Source organism: Penicillium lagena (assembly GCF_028827675.1).
Source record: "Penicillium lagena strain IBT 129212 chromosome Unknown utg000005l_segment0_segment0, whole genome shotgun sequence".
Classification (NCBI taxonomy): domain Eukaryota; kingdom Fungi; phylum Ascomycota; class Eurotiomycetes; order Eurotiales; family Aspergillaceae; genus Penicillium; species Penicillium lagena.
The window spans coordinates 1,491,776-1,507,410 of NW_026623226.1; the positions used below are offsets into that span (position 1 = coordinate 1,491,776).

The 15,635-nt window shown below is 54.1% G+C and overlaps 7 protein-coding genes across 7 annotated transcripts; 3 read left to right on the forward strand and 4 right to left on the reverse strand.

Annotated features, from left to right (window-relative positions):
* Positions 1-372: 372 nt before the first annotated feature.
* N7510_007301 (uncharacterized protein) lies at positions 373-2,390 on the reverse strand (the record flags this gene model as incomplete). Its single annotated transcript, XM_056979226.1, has 4 exons — positions 373-794; positions 850-927; positions 979-1,582; positions 1,635-2,390. 4 exons carry the CDS (start codon positions 2,388-2,390, stop codon positions 373-375), a joined length of 1,860 nt encoding a protein of 619 aa, XP_056832269.1.
* Positions 2,391-2,786: 396 nt separating this feature from the next.
* N7510_007302 (putative pantetheine-phosphate adenylyltransferase) lies at positions 2,787-3,986 on the forward strand (the record flags this gene model as incomplete). The annotated part of the gene is made up of 1 exon (XM_056979227.1): positions 2,787-3,986. The coding sequence occupies one exon, from the start codon at positions 2,787-2,789 to the stop codon at positions 3,984-3,986; it is 1,200 nt and encodes a 399-aa protein (XP_056832270.1).
* A 270-nt stretch (positions 3,987-4,256) lies between these two features.
* On the forward strand, positions 4,257-5,518 carry N7510_007303 (uncharacterized protein; the record flags this gene model as incomplete). The annotated part of the gene is made up of 2 exons (XM_056979228.1): positions 4,257-4,314; positions 5,319-5,518. The coding sequence occupies 2 exons, from the start codon at positions 4,257-4,259 to the stop codon at positions 5,516-5,518; spliced, it is 258 nt and encodes an 85-aa protein (XP_056832271.1).
* Positions 5,519-5,837: 319 nt separating this feature from the next.
* Positions 5,838-7,430, forward strand: N7510_007304 (F-box domain protein; the record flags this gene model as incomplete). Its single annotated transcript, XM_056979229.1, has 2 exons — positions 5,838-6,174; positions 6,244-7,430. 2 exons carry the CDS (start codon positions 5,838-5,840, stop codon positions 7,428-7,430), a joined length of 1,524 nt encoding a protein of 507 aa, XP_056832272.1.
* Positions 7,431-7,979: 549 nt separating this feature from the next.
* Positions 7,980-9,563, reverse strand: N7510_007305 (histidine phosphatase family protein; the record flags this gene model as incomplete). Its single annotated transcript, XM_056979230.1, has 1 exon — positions 7,980-9,563. One exon carries the CDS (start codon positions 9,561-9,563, stop codon positions 7,980-7,982), a length of 1,584 nt encoding a protein of 527 aa, XP_056832273.1.
* Positions 9,564-9,975: 412 nt separating this feature from the next.
* On the reverse strand, positions 9,976-11,586 carry N7510_007306 (uncharacterized protein; the record flags this gene model as incomplete). The annotated part of the gene is made up of 1 exon (XM_056979231.1): positions 9,976-11,586. One exon carries the CDS (start codon positions 11,584-11,586, stop codon positions 9,976-9,978), a length of 1,611 nt encoding a protein of 536 aa, XP_056832274.1.
* A 2,505-nt stretch (positions 11,587-14,091) lies between these two features.
* Positions 14,092-15,223, reverse strand: N7510_007307 (SMP-30/gluconolactonase/LRE family protein; the record flags this gene model as incomplete). The annotated part of the gene is made up of 4 exons (XM_056979232.1): positions 14,092-14,680; positions 14,727-14,873; positions 14,956-15,116; positions 15,191-15,223. The coding sequence occupies 4 exons, from the start codon at positions 15,221-15,223 to the stop codon at positions 14,092-14,094; spliced, it is 930 nt and encodes a 309-aa protein (XP_056832275.1).
* Positions 15,224-15,635: the final 412 nt, after the last annotated feature.

Consider the following 15,635-nt stretch of genomic DNA (forward strand, 5'->3'; position numbering starts at 1 on the left):
GGGTTTTAAGTTTTCGATGTATGTTTCATTTATTCGTTCACTCGTACCGACAGGAAACAAATCGAGCGGAAGGCCTATCTGTTATGACAGCCAATCACAAATAAGGCTTAAAAACGACCGGCTCTCGCTCGACTCGACACTATGCAGAGACAGAGAATACCGTCAGGAACAATAGCAAGGACAAAGAAGCCAGGAAGATGAACGGGAAATGTTCCAAAGGGGTTTGTGCTGGCGACAGAGAAATAGATCAAGGCGTGAGAGAAAACCCATCTAATGCAAGAGAGAGAACACGACAGGAAAAATCACAAAAGAATAAACCCTAAGATCCTTGAACCTGGAGGGAAAAAAAGCGAAGAAAATGAATTTTGGCTTTCATAGCGCAACGCCCCAAATGCCTCTTCCGCCGCAAACTCCAAGCCACTCCCGTGGGTGACCCGAGTGGTTCGGCCCACCTTGTGGGGACCAGCTAATATTCGAGACTTCGTAGTCACACTGCCAAGCGGCGGCGGGGCCACGGTCAGAAGTCACAGACGGGGCACCGGGAGTGTGGGCGACGGGTGGGGAGAGAGGTGTGGAGTTTTGTTGATTGATCAGATCCCAGAGGAGGACAAGGGAATCATCGCCACCGGAAGCTAGAACGCCACGCCGGTTTGGTGACCACTCGACACAGTTGAGTGCTGCAGAATGGCCCTTGAGCTCGAGGAGGGCCTGGCCCGGTTGGCGTACGTCGAGAACACGAACGACGCTGGAGTCCTGGGAGAAAGTGGCGAGGAGATGGGCGTCGTGTGGAGATGCTGTGGTCGCCAATTAGCTTCTGTCATATGGATTGAAAAAGTCAAAGCTGCGTACCTGCAATCCGCAGCAGAGGCGGAGGCCAGGGTCCGTTGAGTGACGGACCAGATGGGCTGGCGTTGCCGGGGCTCATCGCTATCTAGGCAGTTAGTATTTTAAATTTTGAACATGGAAGAGATGACTTGCGCTTTTCGTTCTTGTCGGACGGCTCATAGATGATGGTACTGTGTTCGAGGCTTCGCAGATCAAACATACGCACACTGCCATCAGCACCGCAGCTCACGAACACGTCGACGCTGTTCGCACAGAAACGCACATCGTAGACTTCCTTGTCGTGGGCGATCAACTGGGTTTTGGCAGTTAATGTAGGAATATCCCAGATGGTGCAGGTGGTGTCGATGCTGGATGTGATAATCAGACTTGGGGAAATGGTATTCCAATCTAAGGATGTGATCGGGGCGGTATGCTCGGGGGATTTCGAATTTGAAAGCAGGGCCAAGGGGGAGAGCTTGGATGCGGGTGAACTTTGTTGGCCCGTGGGACGCGTGATGGTATTCGAGCTCGGTACGGGTTGAGAATTGGGCAGTGACCATAACCGAAGGTGATCCCCAGACGTAGCCAGTAAATCAGTGGACTGTTTCTGGGATGATGGGGGTTCCCAAAGAATCCGAGTTACTGGGTAAGAGTGCGTTGCCTCAGCGGTCTTCACATAATCCAGTTTGATCTCTCCCGCGGCGGCATCTGGGGTGTCCGGATCTGGCTGAGACCAGTGTGTGTCAATGATTTGGATCTGGAAGCGTATGTTAGTATCATTGAAGCAGCTGGGGGGAAGAGGCACGAACATAGTTGTGGTTATCTTCTAAATAGCTCCCCAGGGCCAGTTTGCCCCCAAAGGAGCCAGAACCTCCCGTAATGGGCCATTTGCACCAATCTACTGCATATATGGGCCAGGGGGCCAAATAGTTGCTGTTGCTTGGCACCTGGTTATCTCCGTTGTATGGTAACGAGCCGGGACTCATCAGCGAGCCAGCGAAGAGATGGTCCGCCGATGGTCGAATATCAGCCAGTCCCAAGGGCGAATACTTGGATCCTTGCGGGGTGTGCGGTGGGAAAGCCCCAGGAGAGGTTGGGAATTTGGAGTCATCTGGAGCACTGTGTTGTTGGTACAGCGACTGCTCAAACCCCGCAGGGCTGGATCGAGAATGTCCGTGTGAGTTGATCATGCTAGACCGATTGCTTTGTTGTGACTGTTGTTGTTGTTGTTGTTGTTGTTGTTGTTGTTGTGGCAGGGTAGGCAACACTGATGGGGCGGTGTTGGCAGACACAGCCGGGGGACGATTGAGACCTCCTGGTTGGAGGGCTCCAGGCAGGGCACTGTTACCGTTGCCTCCACTAGCGCCTGCGTACGGCAGCTGCTGCACATTTATTGATGGGACAGAGGCGCTGGCGTCAGGAGTGGGTGTGTATTCTTGAGAAGAGGCCTGGCGCGACAGGCTCGAGTTAATCAGCCCGGTGGATGGGATATGAAGTTCCTCTGGCTGGCGACCGAACATAGCTGAGCGACGGGGGGAGTCGAAGGTCTGTGCAGGGTTTGACATGGTGCAGCCAGCACTAGATGGGGAGGGCGACGAGTGGGATGGACCGATCTATTGTCCGCGGGCGAGCTCCACTGATTCCCTGTCGTGGATCGGTGCCAGCGGGTGCGGGCGGGCTGAGATGGCGGGGGAAGCAGCGGACGGGCAGAGAAACAGCTCTGAGCGAAGAGGCAAGGACGTCAGGGACCATTCCAGATCCAAAATCAAGTAGGGGGGATTCACAATGGCATTCTGCCCGACGGAGGAAGCGTAAACAGGTCGAGGCACACAACTTGGGGGTGGGAGCATGACCAAGTGCCAGGGCTGACTCAGCCTCCTCTCCCACTCGTCGGCTCGCAATGTACAAGACAACAGTTCCCAGTGACCGGCCGGCGGTGTTTCGAACGATTTCCGATCACCATGGCTTTACTCTGCAGGCGTTCACCCTCAGCGCTGCTGCTGCTTCCTCCACCCCCATCCTTTGCATTCGGCCCGGTGGAGGATGCGTTCTCACTCCCGTTGGCCGAGGTCTATGCCAGAATCGTCCGCATTCTGGATGGCTCCACTCGCATGGCCTCGCTGGATATTGCACTCGCCATTCCTGATCTGCTTGCCCCAGCAAACAGACCACGGGCCAAGGTCTTTGAGCAGCTCCAGCGCTACCTGACCAGCATCTATACTCTGGTGGGTGCCGTGTGCTCGGCCAAAAACATCGAGCTGGATGCACCCGGTGGCATTGACACCCGTGTGATTTTCGTGGATCATACATCATCCGAGATCGACTGTCCAGAGTTTGGACCGGTTCTGGCTCTGAAGAGCCTGGCAACCTCCGAGCGCTCGTGGGACTATGTGTTCTACCCAGATATTCCTGATGGCCAGAACCTGGCCAGCACTTTTGCCAATCATGCCGAGCCCTCAAACAGGAGTTACATGTATAAAAAGATGCACGCTATATACAGCAACACTCACTGGACACTCCCTCCATCTCTGCTGGTTCCCGACAGCCAACACGCATCCGGCCCCCATCATTCTGTGGTGGTGGGTGGCACATTCGACCATCTTCACCTGGGCCACAAGCTTCTGCTGACAGCCACCGCGCTGGCATTAGAGCCACCTGGAAAGGCGGATCCCAAACCACTCAAATCCCTGACCATCGGGGTGACGGGACCTGCTTTGCTGGTGAATAAGAAGTATGCCGAGTTTCTCGAGAGTTACAACGAGCGATATGAGAGCACCGCACGCTTCCTGATCGCCATCATGAACTTTCGTTCGACCGAAGAGAACAATGCCTGTATCCGACAAGTGAGTGTAGCAGGCTCTGAGTGTAGACATGTTGAGATGACCGGACAGCCGCATCTGTCATTCAAGTTTGAGGAGATATCGGATCCATTTGGGCCGACCGTTACCGATGAGGACCTCAGCGCGCTGGTCGTGTCCCGAGAGACTCATGCTGGAGGCGCGGCAGTCAATGACGAGCGGGCGAAGAAGGGGTGGAAGAGGCTGGAGATCTTCGAGGTGGATGTGCTGCAGGCCGGTGAGGCCGCGTCTCCGGACGACTTTGAGTCGAAATTGAGCAGCACTGAGATCCGGCGGCGGCGAATGAACCTGGCCAAGGTGTAGGAGAAATGTATACAGTGCATCTCGAAACCGGTGCCACCACTAACACTCTTTCATTGTTTCTCAAACCGCAATGCCAAGACTCGCATACACTAGGAATATCAATATTTCTGTATCAGTATCAATACAGTGACTTGCTCTAACTGTCTATTAGAAGTTTTATTATTACAAGAGGAATGTTTGGATATGTTTCTTAGAATGTGAATAACTTAAACTTCCTAGGGGTTTTATGGTATACGCATAAATTGTGCTCAAAATGTTCTAGCAATCAGAATGGAGCGTAATCTAATTGGTCGCCCAAGCACACAACAGCCAGGCCGGCAGTTCGCACGTACGACCAATCAGATCCTATGGGGAATTGATAGAAACAGAACACTTTTTGTTAGGGACAGGGAATTGATAGGGACACTCCTTATTATGTAATTTCGGACCTTACACAATAAAAAATGACAAGTGATCTGCATTAGAATTCCATTCTCTCTAATATTTACATGATCTTCGTGGGTATGCCCAACTTCCCCACATGTAGAGCACTTTGGCGCTGCCTTCTTCCGCTTCTGTATAGGCTCTCCAGTATTTTGCTCTACCTAATCCCGCTTCCGTTTCTTAGGCTTTGGCAAAGGCATAAGTGGCTCTGTGGAAGATATTCTGATTCGCCCTCGTCTAGGCCAATTCGCCAGAAATGGTGGATATCTGTTAATTGAATAGCTTGATTGCTCTTCAACAATCTAGAGATACCATGTGCGCAAGGTAGATCCATTGTTCTTATAAATGTATTTGTAAATGGAGGCAAAGGAGTTATTTTTGCAGCTCTTAAAGCCCTTTTGATGGTACTATTACCGTTTGAATTGATCCTCTGCAGAATCGTACGTAAAGATATTATATTGGGCTTGTAAAGCCTGTGAAATCCCTTCAAATACAAATAGGATATCCCCTGTCGAACTACCTAGATACTTTTGTTGAAAGGCATGTGAGCTTTCAGTTCGCTGCATTACCTAGATGTAGATATTGCTCTATCCACGCAACTATAAAATTATCTTGTGTATTGGCCACGTTTCCTCTATAAGCGAATGGGGGTAGGGGAAACTGTTTCTTAAATTCTAGAAGCCTAGAATTATAGAAATACTTTGTAGTAGAATAGATTAGCTGGTTCCACGGTTGTAGAAACTTTTGATGCTCGTCAAGAGCAATGCTGCTTTGTATACTGTGTCACAGTTTTACTAATATGCCACACACAAAGTAAATGCGGATATCTAGGGCAGATACCCTTCACTAAACATGCAAGTCCGTCACTCGCGGGTGTGACTGTCCCCGCCTAGCCCCTCCACTCGGTAGGCCGCAACCCTAACTCACTAGTCCAGCACCCGTCATCATCACCAACACCCAACCAATACAAGCCGACCGTCTCAACCTGCTGCAGGATTGCGCTGGCTGGCCGCAGACGGAGTCGATCATGTGATTCCTGGGTGCAATCGACGCCAATGGATTCGCAAAGTGTCAGCGCGACGCTGCGCGCTAGGCCGGGGTTTAGATGATCAGCCCCGGCGCGGTTGGACGTGGTGAGAAGCTGTCCTCGACGCGCCCAGCCCTGCAGGATCGACTGGTTCGATCTGTACAAGTTGTTTGATTAATTATTATTGATTGATCGTTTCTTTTTATGCGGCCCCTAACCCCTCTCTTTTTCTTCCCTCTTTGCCCCCAAAACTGCATGTCATTTTCGCTTTTGCTCTGATCTGCTTGATTCTTCTCCGCTCCTGGCAGAGCTGATTCTCTTCTTCTATTCCTCTTCCCCCTCCATGGTGATGCTTTTGCCCCTAGCAGCCGGTAACTCGGCTGCCCCAATGCGCGCCAATCATGGATCACCAGCCACGGCACATTCATAACCTCGCTGACGAGCTCCTGAGCGAGATCCTGTCGTTCCTGCTCGGTCCCGAATCAAAGGCTGCGAATGGCAGCAAACCCCATTCCAATAGTTCTCCCGCCATGGAGCCCGGCGAGACCTCCGACCTCGATCGGTTTCGACTCGTATGCAAGCGCTTCATGCGGATTGGATCCCCGCGCAAATTCTCTCGATTTGTGCTGCGATTCTCCCGAGATGGCTTTCAGCGGCTGGAAGATCTGCTGGACATGCAGCTGGCCTGCTATGTGAAAACAGTCACGTACATGGTGCGACCCTTTTATCAAGGAAGCGGTACCGGCTCTTCGTGCTTCACTCACACGCCCCCACCAGCACAATCCGCAAACTAATACCTGAACACAGGATGGGCACGCGTGCTGCAAGCACTAAGCGCAGACATGGCGCCGCTCTCGCAAATACACTCTCGGCGACTGCGGGACCAGAACGACCTCATCGAGTCCGGGTACGATCTATGGGGGCTCCGGCGGGCACTCCCGGCCTTTGTATCGCTACAAGAAATAAAACTGCTTCGTCTACAAGATGCGGCCGATGATCGTCTAATCGATGTCCTCCGCGACCACAACTTCCGAAGAAGCGTGCAGTTCGACTGGGAGCCCGCATGCTCGCGCGCAGTAACAAATCTCGGGATCGCCCTCCTCGACTCCAAATGCAACGCCATCCGCTTCATAGGACCCCAAATCAGCCCCGAGGCAACGCTCCGGCTCCTGCGCGCGCCGTCGACCACTCTTACCGCGTTAGGCGGCCGTCTCACCAGTCTCGACATCAACTTCCACGCAACGACCGACATAACCACCACAATGGCCGACCTGTCAGGCGTCTTCCACCGGTTCTTCGGTGCAGCTAAGAACCTCATCGCCATCCACCTGGGATTCCCCAACAAAACACCTCTTGACCTGGACCTAGAAGCGCTGTTCCACCATATCCGCTGGAAGACACTCCGCACGCTCAGCCTGCAAGGCTGGCGCCTCGATTCCGACGAGATCATAGCCCTAGCGCGCCGCCATAGACATCAGCTGCGCTCTTTCCGCCTTGCAGGAATTTACCTTCGTCCGGGCGGTCGCTGGCGCGATGTCCTCTCTATGCTCCGCACAGAAATGGAGCAACTAGACCGCTTGGACCTCCGAGATATCGACTATACCTCCCATTTCGATGCTCTCGCCACAGCATCCGGAGTAGAGGTCTTCGACGATCCAGAAACAGGCACAGATGGAGGTATCCGACCCGCCCTCCCTGAGCTACTACCACCTCTCTCGTCCCTGACTCTAGCGGCGCGCGCCTCGCCGCACTCGACAGAGTTCCTCCCAGATCGGGACCTGGCCCCAACACCTACCACTACCACACTGTACGCACAGCATCGTCGAACATCCTCGACAGAGATCCTGTCTCTTGAGAAACTGCGCGCTATGTCGGCTGATGACGTCGGCGATGACGGCTCTCATGTCCGGCGCGATCAGCTGGCTCTCTGGGAGGCGTGGGTGCTTTCTACTTCGCAGCACGTTAGCGTTCTGCATAATGGGCATCGGTCGTGACAGCTTCAGGGTCTGTTACATATACCTACATCTATAGATCGTTTGGTTCCAGCCCCGAACTGGGGTCTATTAGAACAAACCGTTGAATACCAAAGGTCGATGCTTGCTTTGTGCATATCAACCACGTGTGGATGGATCATGGGATGGGAGATATGTTGTCTTTCTCTTTTCTACTCGAGATAAGACGAGGAACCATGAGACTGTCCGACTCTGACGAATCATTTATGGCTTTTTACACCGTGCATCTTACATCTTAGCGTGCGTACTTGTGTTTATAGCTAGAGAATCTGTTTTCTATGAAGCGTGAATAGAATAAAGCAAGGTTGATACCAGATTATGGACTGAAGTGCATCACATTCTGATAATTTCGCCCTAGCTCTATTAACTTTAGAAAATTAAGGAAACACCTAATATTAGTGTCTCGCAATCGTAGTTCGTATCGGATTAAAAATGCATAACAAATTTTTGTGGCTATTACCACGCGAGGCTTGTCCTATCAACAAGAACCCCGATGCAATGAGACCTCCCGGGAAGTGACAAACAAATGACCTATGCAAAACACTGGTCCCAGTTCCCACCCTCCCTCGCGAAACTCAGTGCGCGGACGAAGTCACCCCGTCGACAGCGGCCAAGGTCGTCAACGGAACAGCCGTGCAAGGGGACGACGCGGTTGTTGATGAGGACGCGGACGAAGGGTTCTTCGTCCGGGGTACCATCGTCGCCATCCTGGGTCTGTTCATCGGAGCACTGCATCATCTCGATGTAAGCGCGAGCCCCGAATGGCACGGCCCACGCAGCGGAATACCCGCCGGCGGCTGCAGCGGATTCAACATGCGAAGTAGGCAACGGGGCGGTGCTGTTGTACAGACCCAGTGCGAAGAAGATGGGGAGCATGCCATTGTCATGAGTAAAGTCTGCATAGAGAGTCGCGTTCAGAGGGAAAGAGGCCGCGTCGGGGGCGTCGAGGGTGTGGTTTGTGCTTGTGTCATCTTGGACGGGAGATTGTGTCAGACGGGCAATTAGCTCATTGACGAAACCGATGCCCTGTGCCGGACCTAGGAAGTTGCCGCCGCCGAAGCCGTAGTACTTGGACAGAGATTGTAGGTAGTCGTACTGGGACCACTCGTGGTCAGTGAAGAGGGCGCAGAAGGGGGATTCCTCGCTCGCATCGGGGGTGCGCGAGACAGTGTCAAACGGGCAGATGTCCATCAAATGAACCACGTCTCTTCTGGAAAGCTGAACACCGGGGAGATCATGTCTCAGTCGGCGCTGGATAGGCGGCACGAAGATGGCAATCCAGTGGTCTTCGACCCGTTCGCCCAACTCACTGTCCTCAAATCGCGGGCACGAGCCGTGATCGAGACTGTTGTTGAAGCCGCTTTCTTCCGGGATCACCACACTGATTTCCGGGAAGGGTTGCTGGGGATTCGCATTCTGGTCACGGTCCTTGGCTTTCTGGAATCCCTCGATGAACTTCTCGCCTGATAGTACCACCCGGTCCGAGCCAGATGTGCGGATGAAAGGGATTGTCTGTGCGGCGAGTGGCTTATACCGCTGATAGAATTCCACACCGGAGTCTACCATCTGGTCCTTGCCAAAGGGAGTCAAGTCCTCACTGATAAGCGAGTAGTTGTATGACCGCAGAAAAGCGTACTTGCCCGTAAATGAGGATACATTGGCTTGGATGGCAGCGACAAGCTGCGCATATTTGTAGCTCTTAGATTCAGTGGGATACCGCGCGCCATGTCGGGAGAGCACTTGGGCGAATGTGATCTGGCAGCCCGGGGGCACATCGCCCGAGAGACTGGACTCCGAGGCAAGCGAGAAGTAGGGCGAGTACATGCCCCAGCGGTGGGAGACAGGTGCAAAGCATTGGTATCCGCCACTACGGGTATTGCATTTGTGCCTCTGCCGGGGAGTGTCGCACACCTTCTGGAAACAGGGAAGTTGGTTGCGCAGGTGACTATACTCGGTCACCAGGTACACGGCCGTCAGCAACAGACAGCCCAGGAGCCCCAGAGTGCCCACAACCCTGGTCCTCGTGGGCTTCCGGCGCATTGAGCCAGTGCGTCCGCCATCTAGCAACCCCTCCTTCTCCGCGACTGCGCTTTGACCGGAGTCGGATGCCGCCATCGGCTGTTCCTGAAGGGAGGTTTCAATGGGTGTTTGTTGACCACTGGGGGGCAACCAGGTCAGTCCCTTGGATGGCAAGGAGCATGCTGGAGAAGGAGAGAAGGAGAGAAGAGAAGGAATCACAGCAAAAGAAAGGAAGCAAACAAGGCAGTCCAAATGGGATTTGGTGGATGACCAATCGGAGGGTTGCCCCTGTGGACGTGGGCTTAGTCTCCACGGTCGGCCGGTGACAGGCGGGGACTTGCGGGTACTTGACCACTGTCGCATTGTTCGCAGACGATAGGGTATCTCCAGGTACACACAGGTACCTTCTACCATTGTCTATCATCTAAGTAAATAATGAACGACCTTATAGATTCGTATATATTCAATCCCCCAGGGACACACAACAAATACACAAAGAGACACTATATTAATACACCCGGCCGAAGCAGACAAGGCGCTTTTTGGAATCGCTAATGGAGATCACGACAACACCCTCTGCCGCGGTCATGCCAGCGACCGTGTTCCTCCGGGCAGCAGAGGGGATTAAAAAGAATAACACAGACAAAAAGGAAAAACACAGGTTATTGTCGCCACGCCCCCTGCAGTGGAGGCAGAGGCCCCCCGTCACGGAAGGCGGTCCAGCAGGCGCAAGGCCCCGGTGTGTCGGTGGTGCAGGCGAATATGGCGTTGGACTGCCCGTCCAGCTGCCCGGGGGACGAGCGGGATCGGGGAAGTGCGCTGATGGAACTGGCCCAGTAGAGCTTGGCTGCGAACTGGATGCGGATCGTGAGAGGTCTCCTCCGGGTGTCGTTCCTGCTTCCATTGGTGCGACGGCGACAGCAGCAGGAGCAGGCGTGGGCGGAGGGGGCGAGGCTGGCCGGGCAGGCAGTTGGTTCAAGGAACCCGAACGGCTGAGATGATCACGAAAGAAGTCTCGCTCAGACCGATAATGGTCTCGCTGCCGCATCAGGGCGCGAATCTCCTCCGTCTGACGACGTATGATCCCGCCACTCTTCTGGATCTCTTCCTCCTGTGCGGTGATACGCAGCTCAAGCTGCATCTCATTTCGCTTGCGAGTACGAAACCGCCTCGAAGCGTCGCTGTTTGCCTTGCGTTTCTCTGCCTGGGTGGACGAGCCGGACTTCAAGTCCAAAACGCACGGAATCAACACTCCGCCGCCGCCCAGGGACTGTGTGTTCTGTGCGGTCAGTCCCAGTCCCACGCCTCCTTCGTCAGCGGGCCGCGGGCCAGCCGTTCTGTTCATGGGGTCAGCTGGACCGTAAGGCGGTGCAGTCGAGTAGGCGGTTACGCTGGGAGGGAAGGAGACGGGCGCCATGGCGGGAGAGGCGCGCGAGAACGGTCCGGACGTGGAATGCGGTGTTGTTGGGCTTGTTTCCTGGGAGTTTGGGGTGGTGAGCCGGCTTGGGCCTTTGCTGGACCGCCGCGAGTGCAGGGTCGGGGTTGAATGCAGCGAAGTGGAAGCTGGAGGTAATGAGGTGATTGGTCTGAGCATGGAATCCAAGGGTAATGGTGAGGTGGAGGCTGGGTGCCTTGAAGGTTCTTGAGATACCGAGATTAACGGTGACTGGACAACGCTGGATGGACCCGAGCTTCTGGCGGCTCCGCCTACAAACCGAGCCGATGGTGACTCCGGAGTCAGCATGGAATGTGGCTGCGTTCTGGGAGATAATGGCCGCTGCTGGGCGAGAGGATGCACCGGCCGAGCTGAAGGTAGAGAGCCCTGACGCGAACGAGGAGAAGAAGACGGTGCCGGCAATCCCAAGGACTCCCGACGCCCACGGGAGCCAGCCTCGGCTGTAGCCTGCTCGGGATGATTCAAGATGGCATGGACGCCGATAGGGCGCAGCTGGGTTGAAGAGTCCAGCGGCGGTTCCACAGGGCCATATGGATGCCAGGACTGTGGACGAGTGCGCAGAGGAGATCTTCGCGATGCCTTGCCTACCGGCCCAGCACGCTCGGCATCAGACTGAGGCACATCTTCGGACCATGAGCCTGGGCGCAGAGGTCTCTGCGACATAGAATCCGGGTGTTCGTCGGCAGGTATGCGCGAGTCAGGGCATGACCGGGCCCCCCCTCTTTCAACGTCCCGTTCTTGAAAGAGAGGATGGTGGTGAGAATGACAATGATGCGAAGACAGCTTTGGCGAATGCAGTGGGCCGGGATGAGGTGCGGGAAGCACGCTGATACCCAGAGTCGCCACGGTGAATGGTGGACGACTGCGTGCGTCCTCGTATTTCTCGGCAATTGACAACCCTAGTTGTAGCAGTCGCCTCTGAGTCTTTCCAAGTAGTTGATTCAAAAGCTTTTTGAAAACCAACTACTATTAACAAGGACGGTGTATATGAGCGCTGCGAGTGTCAATCCCCCGTTGATGATAATAACCAGCGTGGGCGAAAGAGTATGTGTAATGATTTAAAGCCTAGAAGTAAGAACAGAAAAGAGAAAGAAGAAGAGGACCGGGGACGCAGTAATAAGACTAGTTTCCTTTTTTATTAATATTATTTTTTGCCAGAACCGTTGACATCCAGCGGTGAGAGCCAGGGAGACGGACCCATGATCCATCACCTTGCCTGCTAAGACCCAAAATGAAAGTCAAGTTGGTCGCCGTTCCGACAGGCTGGACAGAGGGCAAGCGTTGGGCAGGATCTCCCGGTTAGCGTGTCGGCGTAGTTAGTCTGGTCCTCTCCCCGGGTGGGAAACAATAATCATATGGGTCCCATTATGCCAGCCTCGTTGTGGTAGTGGAGCACCATTGTTTTTTTTTTTCTCTCTATCTCTCTCGTGGCTTTGTGTCAAGCTGACGGGCTAAGTACGGAGTACGGGGACCAGGTCCGGGGAGTGGGCCGGCGCAGGCGAACTACCGGGGGGTCAAAAGGGAGGGGGGGCCCAGTGAGCCAACCAGCGAACGCAGACAGGTAAAGCACGAATCAGTTGGACAGGAGAGCTGCAAGTGCGCCGGCTTCGTCACCGTGGCCATGGACAGGGACGGACGAAGTGGAGACCAAAGACAACGGAAGCTCGAGATTTGGGGGCGAGCACCTTCAACCTATGACGGCCTAACCGGAAACTTCCATTGTCCGGATTCGATAGCATGACGCCAGATAGAACTGATCCATACTGCCTCGGGCCTAGTCAAGCCCCCTGGAGCTGGCCCTGTCAATTTCCGAGAGTTTGGTTTAGTGCGAAGTTGTTCAAATGAACTTGGACGATCATGGCAGCGAGGCGATGAGCGCATTGGTTCTGATTTTGCATGCCGTCAGGGGGCCCGTTGGAGCCGGCCGTTGGAGGAATTCTCGGGACCTGGGTGTAGATGAACAAATAATAGGATATACGTCGTCCCACGGGGACCAGGTTACTCAGGTCCTGACTGCCTACTGACACACATACTTAACTACCACAAGCACTAGTGACAGACAGCTTCCGCGGAAGGATCCCGGAGGAAGCTGGGACTTCCGATCACGGGAGTGGCTAAGTGGGTGCTAGCATCCTTCACAGCTCAGCTCTAACAGACATGCATGCCTTGTACGTATGACAGTAGCTGTTGATCGCTGGCAGATCTCGATGAGGTAGGAGGGGCGTTTAGCAGAATGCGATAGATCGCGAAGGGGTTGTTTTGTTTTCCGAGAAGCTGTCAGTAGTATGTATGTATGTCCCACAAAAAGGCGGCTACGTGCTTTTGGCACACGGCGAATCAGGGGAAAGCACCGGGGAAACAATTGCGGTCTGATAGATCCAGCCGATGTGAGTGGCTGGTGGACAATAAGTTTCGGTGGCGCTGCGTTCTCAAACCGCCGTTCCCGCTGCGCCGGAAGAGAGAGGGGAAGGATGAGGAGGGGAGGAACCCCTGTCCTATGCGTGTCATGATGGAAAAGGCCCAAGCAGCTGGCGCATGGGACACGTGTGTTGACTCTTTCGTGATTATGTTCATTTCGTCTCCCATCCACATCGATCTACTTCAATCTCGTGTTTCTTACCCCTTAGTACCCTTAGTACCCGCTGCACCCGCCAGGACAGAACAGGGCCTAGAACTCCAACTAGGAGAAAGCTCGGAGATATTCTCCGGACGCAAGGATCCATCCAGGTAGACCACATCCCAGCCTCACTTTTTGCCCTCACCGTACATCGCCATCTCCCGTGCCTGCATCGCCCTGCAGGCCGCTGACGGTGGCAGTGCAGCATCATACGTACATAATCCTCGCCCACGAGACCAATCCTTTGCAATCAGACTACGTATGGAAGTGGTTCGCCCCGTCCCTCGCGGGCTGGGCCATGCCGAGTGACTGGGAAGAAATGTACATACATGGGCCGGCCGTTTGGTGATCGACGACCGACCCACCCATCCACCAGATGCATCGCGGTAATATGTACATGTACATCGTCGAATGGGCGAATAGGGGCCGAGCCGGAAGGCAAGAGTAATAATTTAAAAAGAAAAAGCCGTAGATCTTAGTGTATATGGGATACGTGATAGATATACAGTCAAGATGCAGGTGGATCCATCCACGTCAACTATGTATAGCTCTCAGCCCTGGAATCGGAACTCGTTCTTGGGCTTCCCCCGAACGCCCACATCAACTCGGTACACTCGCCCTCCATACCGGATAGACTGCGGGAACTTCTCGTCATCGCGATCATCCTTCGCCGTGGTAATAAACAACTCCGTGCCCACAAAAGTAGGGCAAGTGATGTTGCGCGTCGGAAGGGCGATTTCCCCAATCACCTTCCCAGCCGGCGAAATACGGATCACCTTGCCGCCACCATAGATGGCCGACCAGATACAGCCCTCGACGTCGATGGCAAACCCATCAGGCTCCAGGGGCTCTCCGAGATCAAAGTGCACGCGACGATTGGAAATGGCGCCGGTGGCGGCGTCGAAATCAAAGGCGAAGATCTTGCCTGTTGGCGAGTCGGTCAGGTACATAGTGTCATCCTGTGCATTCCAACCGATCCCGTTGGGAATGGTCACCGGGACCAACATGCGATGCACGCTGAGGTCCGGATCCAGTCTGAACAGTACGCCTTCTGGCCCTGGGGGTTGGATTTTGGGGTCGTTCATGGCCCCCGCCCAAAACCGGCCGTGGCTGTCCACGGCGCCATCATTGAAGCGCATTCTAGCTATAGTTAGTAAAGATAACTAATATTAAATTAAAGGCTCACCTCTCAGCTCTCCCCAGCCCATCCTCCTCGCCCCAGACCTGGCGAATATAGGAGAGCGACCCAGTGGTGCGGTTCAGCCGAGCGAATCCATACTTGGCCCCTACGACCAGCTGATCCTCGTCCACGTCGGCGATGTTGGCGGTCACCCTACAAATCAGCGGGAAACAAGTCAGTCAGTCTACAGTGCAAGACGCAGCAAAAGAAAAACAAAAATCACTAGACAACGTACCCGACCGAGACAGGCGTGTCAATAGCCCTCAAGGACTGAGGGCCCTGGGCCAGATCGAGCCGATAGAGTTTGTGCTCCCAAATGTCGACGAAGCGGAATTCATTGTTAGCCACGTCGTGATAGGGGCCTTCGAGCAAGGTGCCCGCTATGTCGAGGTAGGGCTGGATGATTATTGTTATGACATTATTACTTTTCCCCCTTTAGGAGCTGGACAACTGTTCCAGCGATCACATACCTCGTTGACTGTCCACCGCTGAATGCTCGACATGATGCCGATCAGCCACCAGCAGAGTGGGACACCGCTATTTTGGGCGGAGTACGCAGAACCCGTTGGCGTGATCCCCTGAGGAGCTGGGTGTCAAAAACAGGCTGCCTCGGTTAGGCAGGTGAGACGGGCCTGGTTAGAGAGTGAGACAGCGACCTCTCGATGCCAAAAAGTCAAAACTCGACGATCAATAATAGTCTAGTCGGTGGTTTGGGGCAGTCCGGCAGTCCGGCAAGAATCAAGGAAGCGCACAACAGTTTTGTCGAGGGTCAAAGTGAAAGATGGTGCCAAGGACCCGTCGGGATCCCCACATTCCATCGCACTTTGAACTAAATGATTCAGGGGAGAGTGACTACGTGAACTCTGATTTCACTCACTACCACGGCTGAGAAAAAAATAAAAATAAAACTATTGA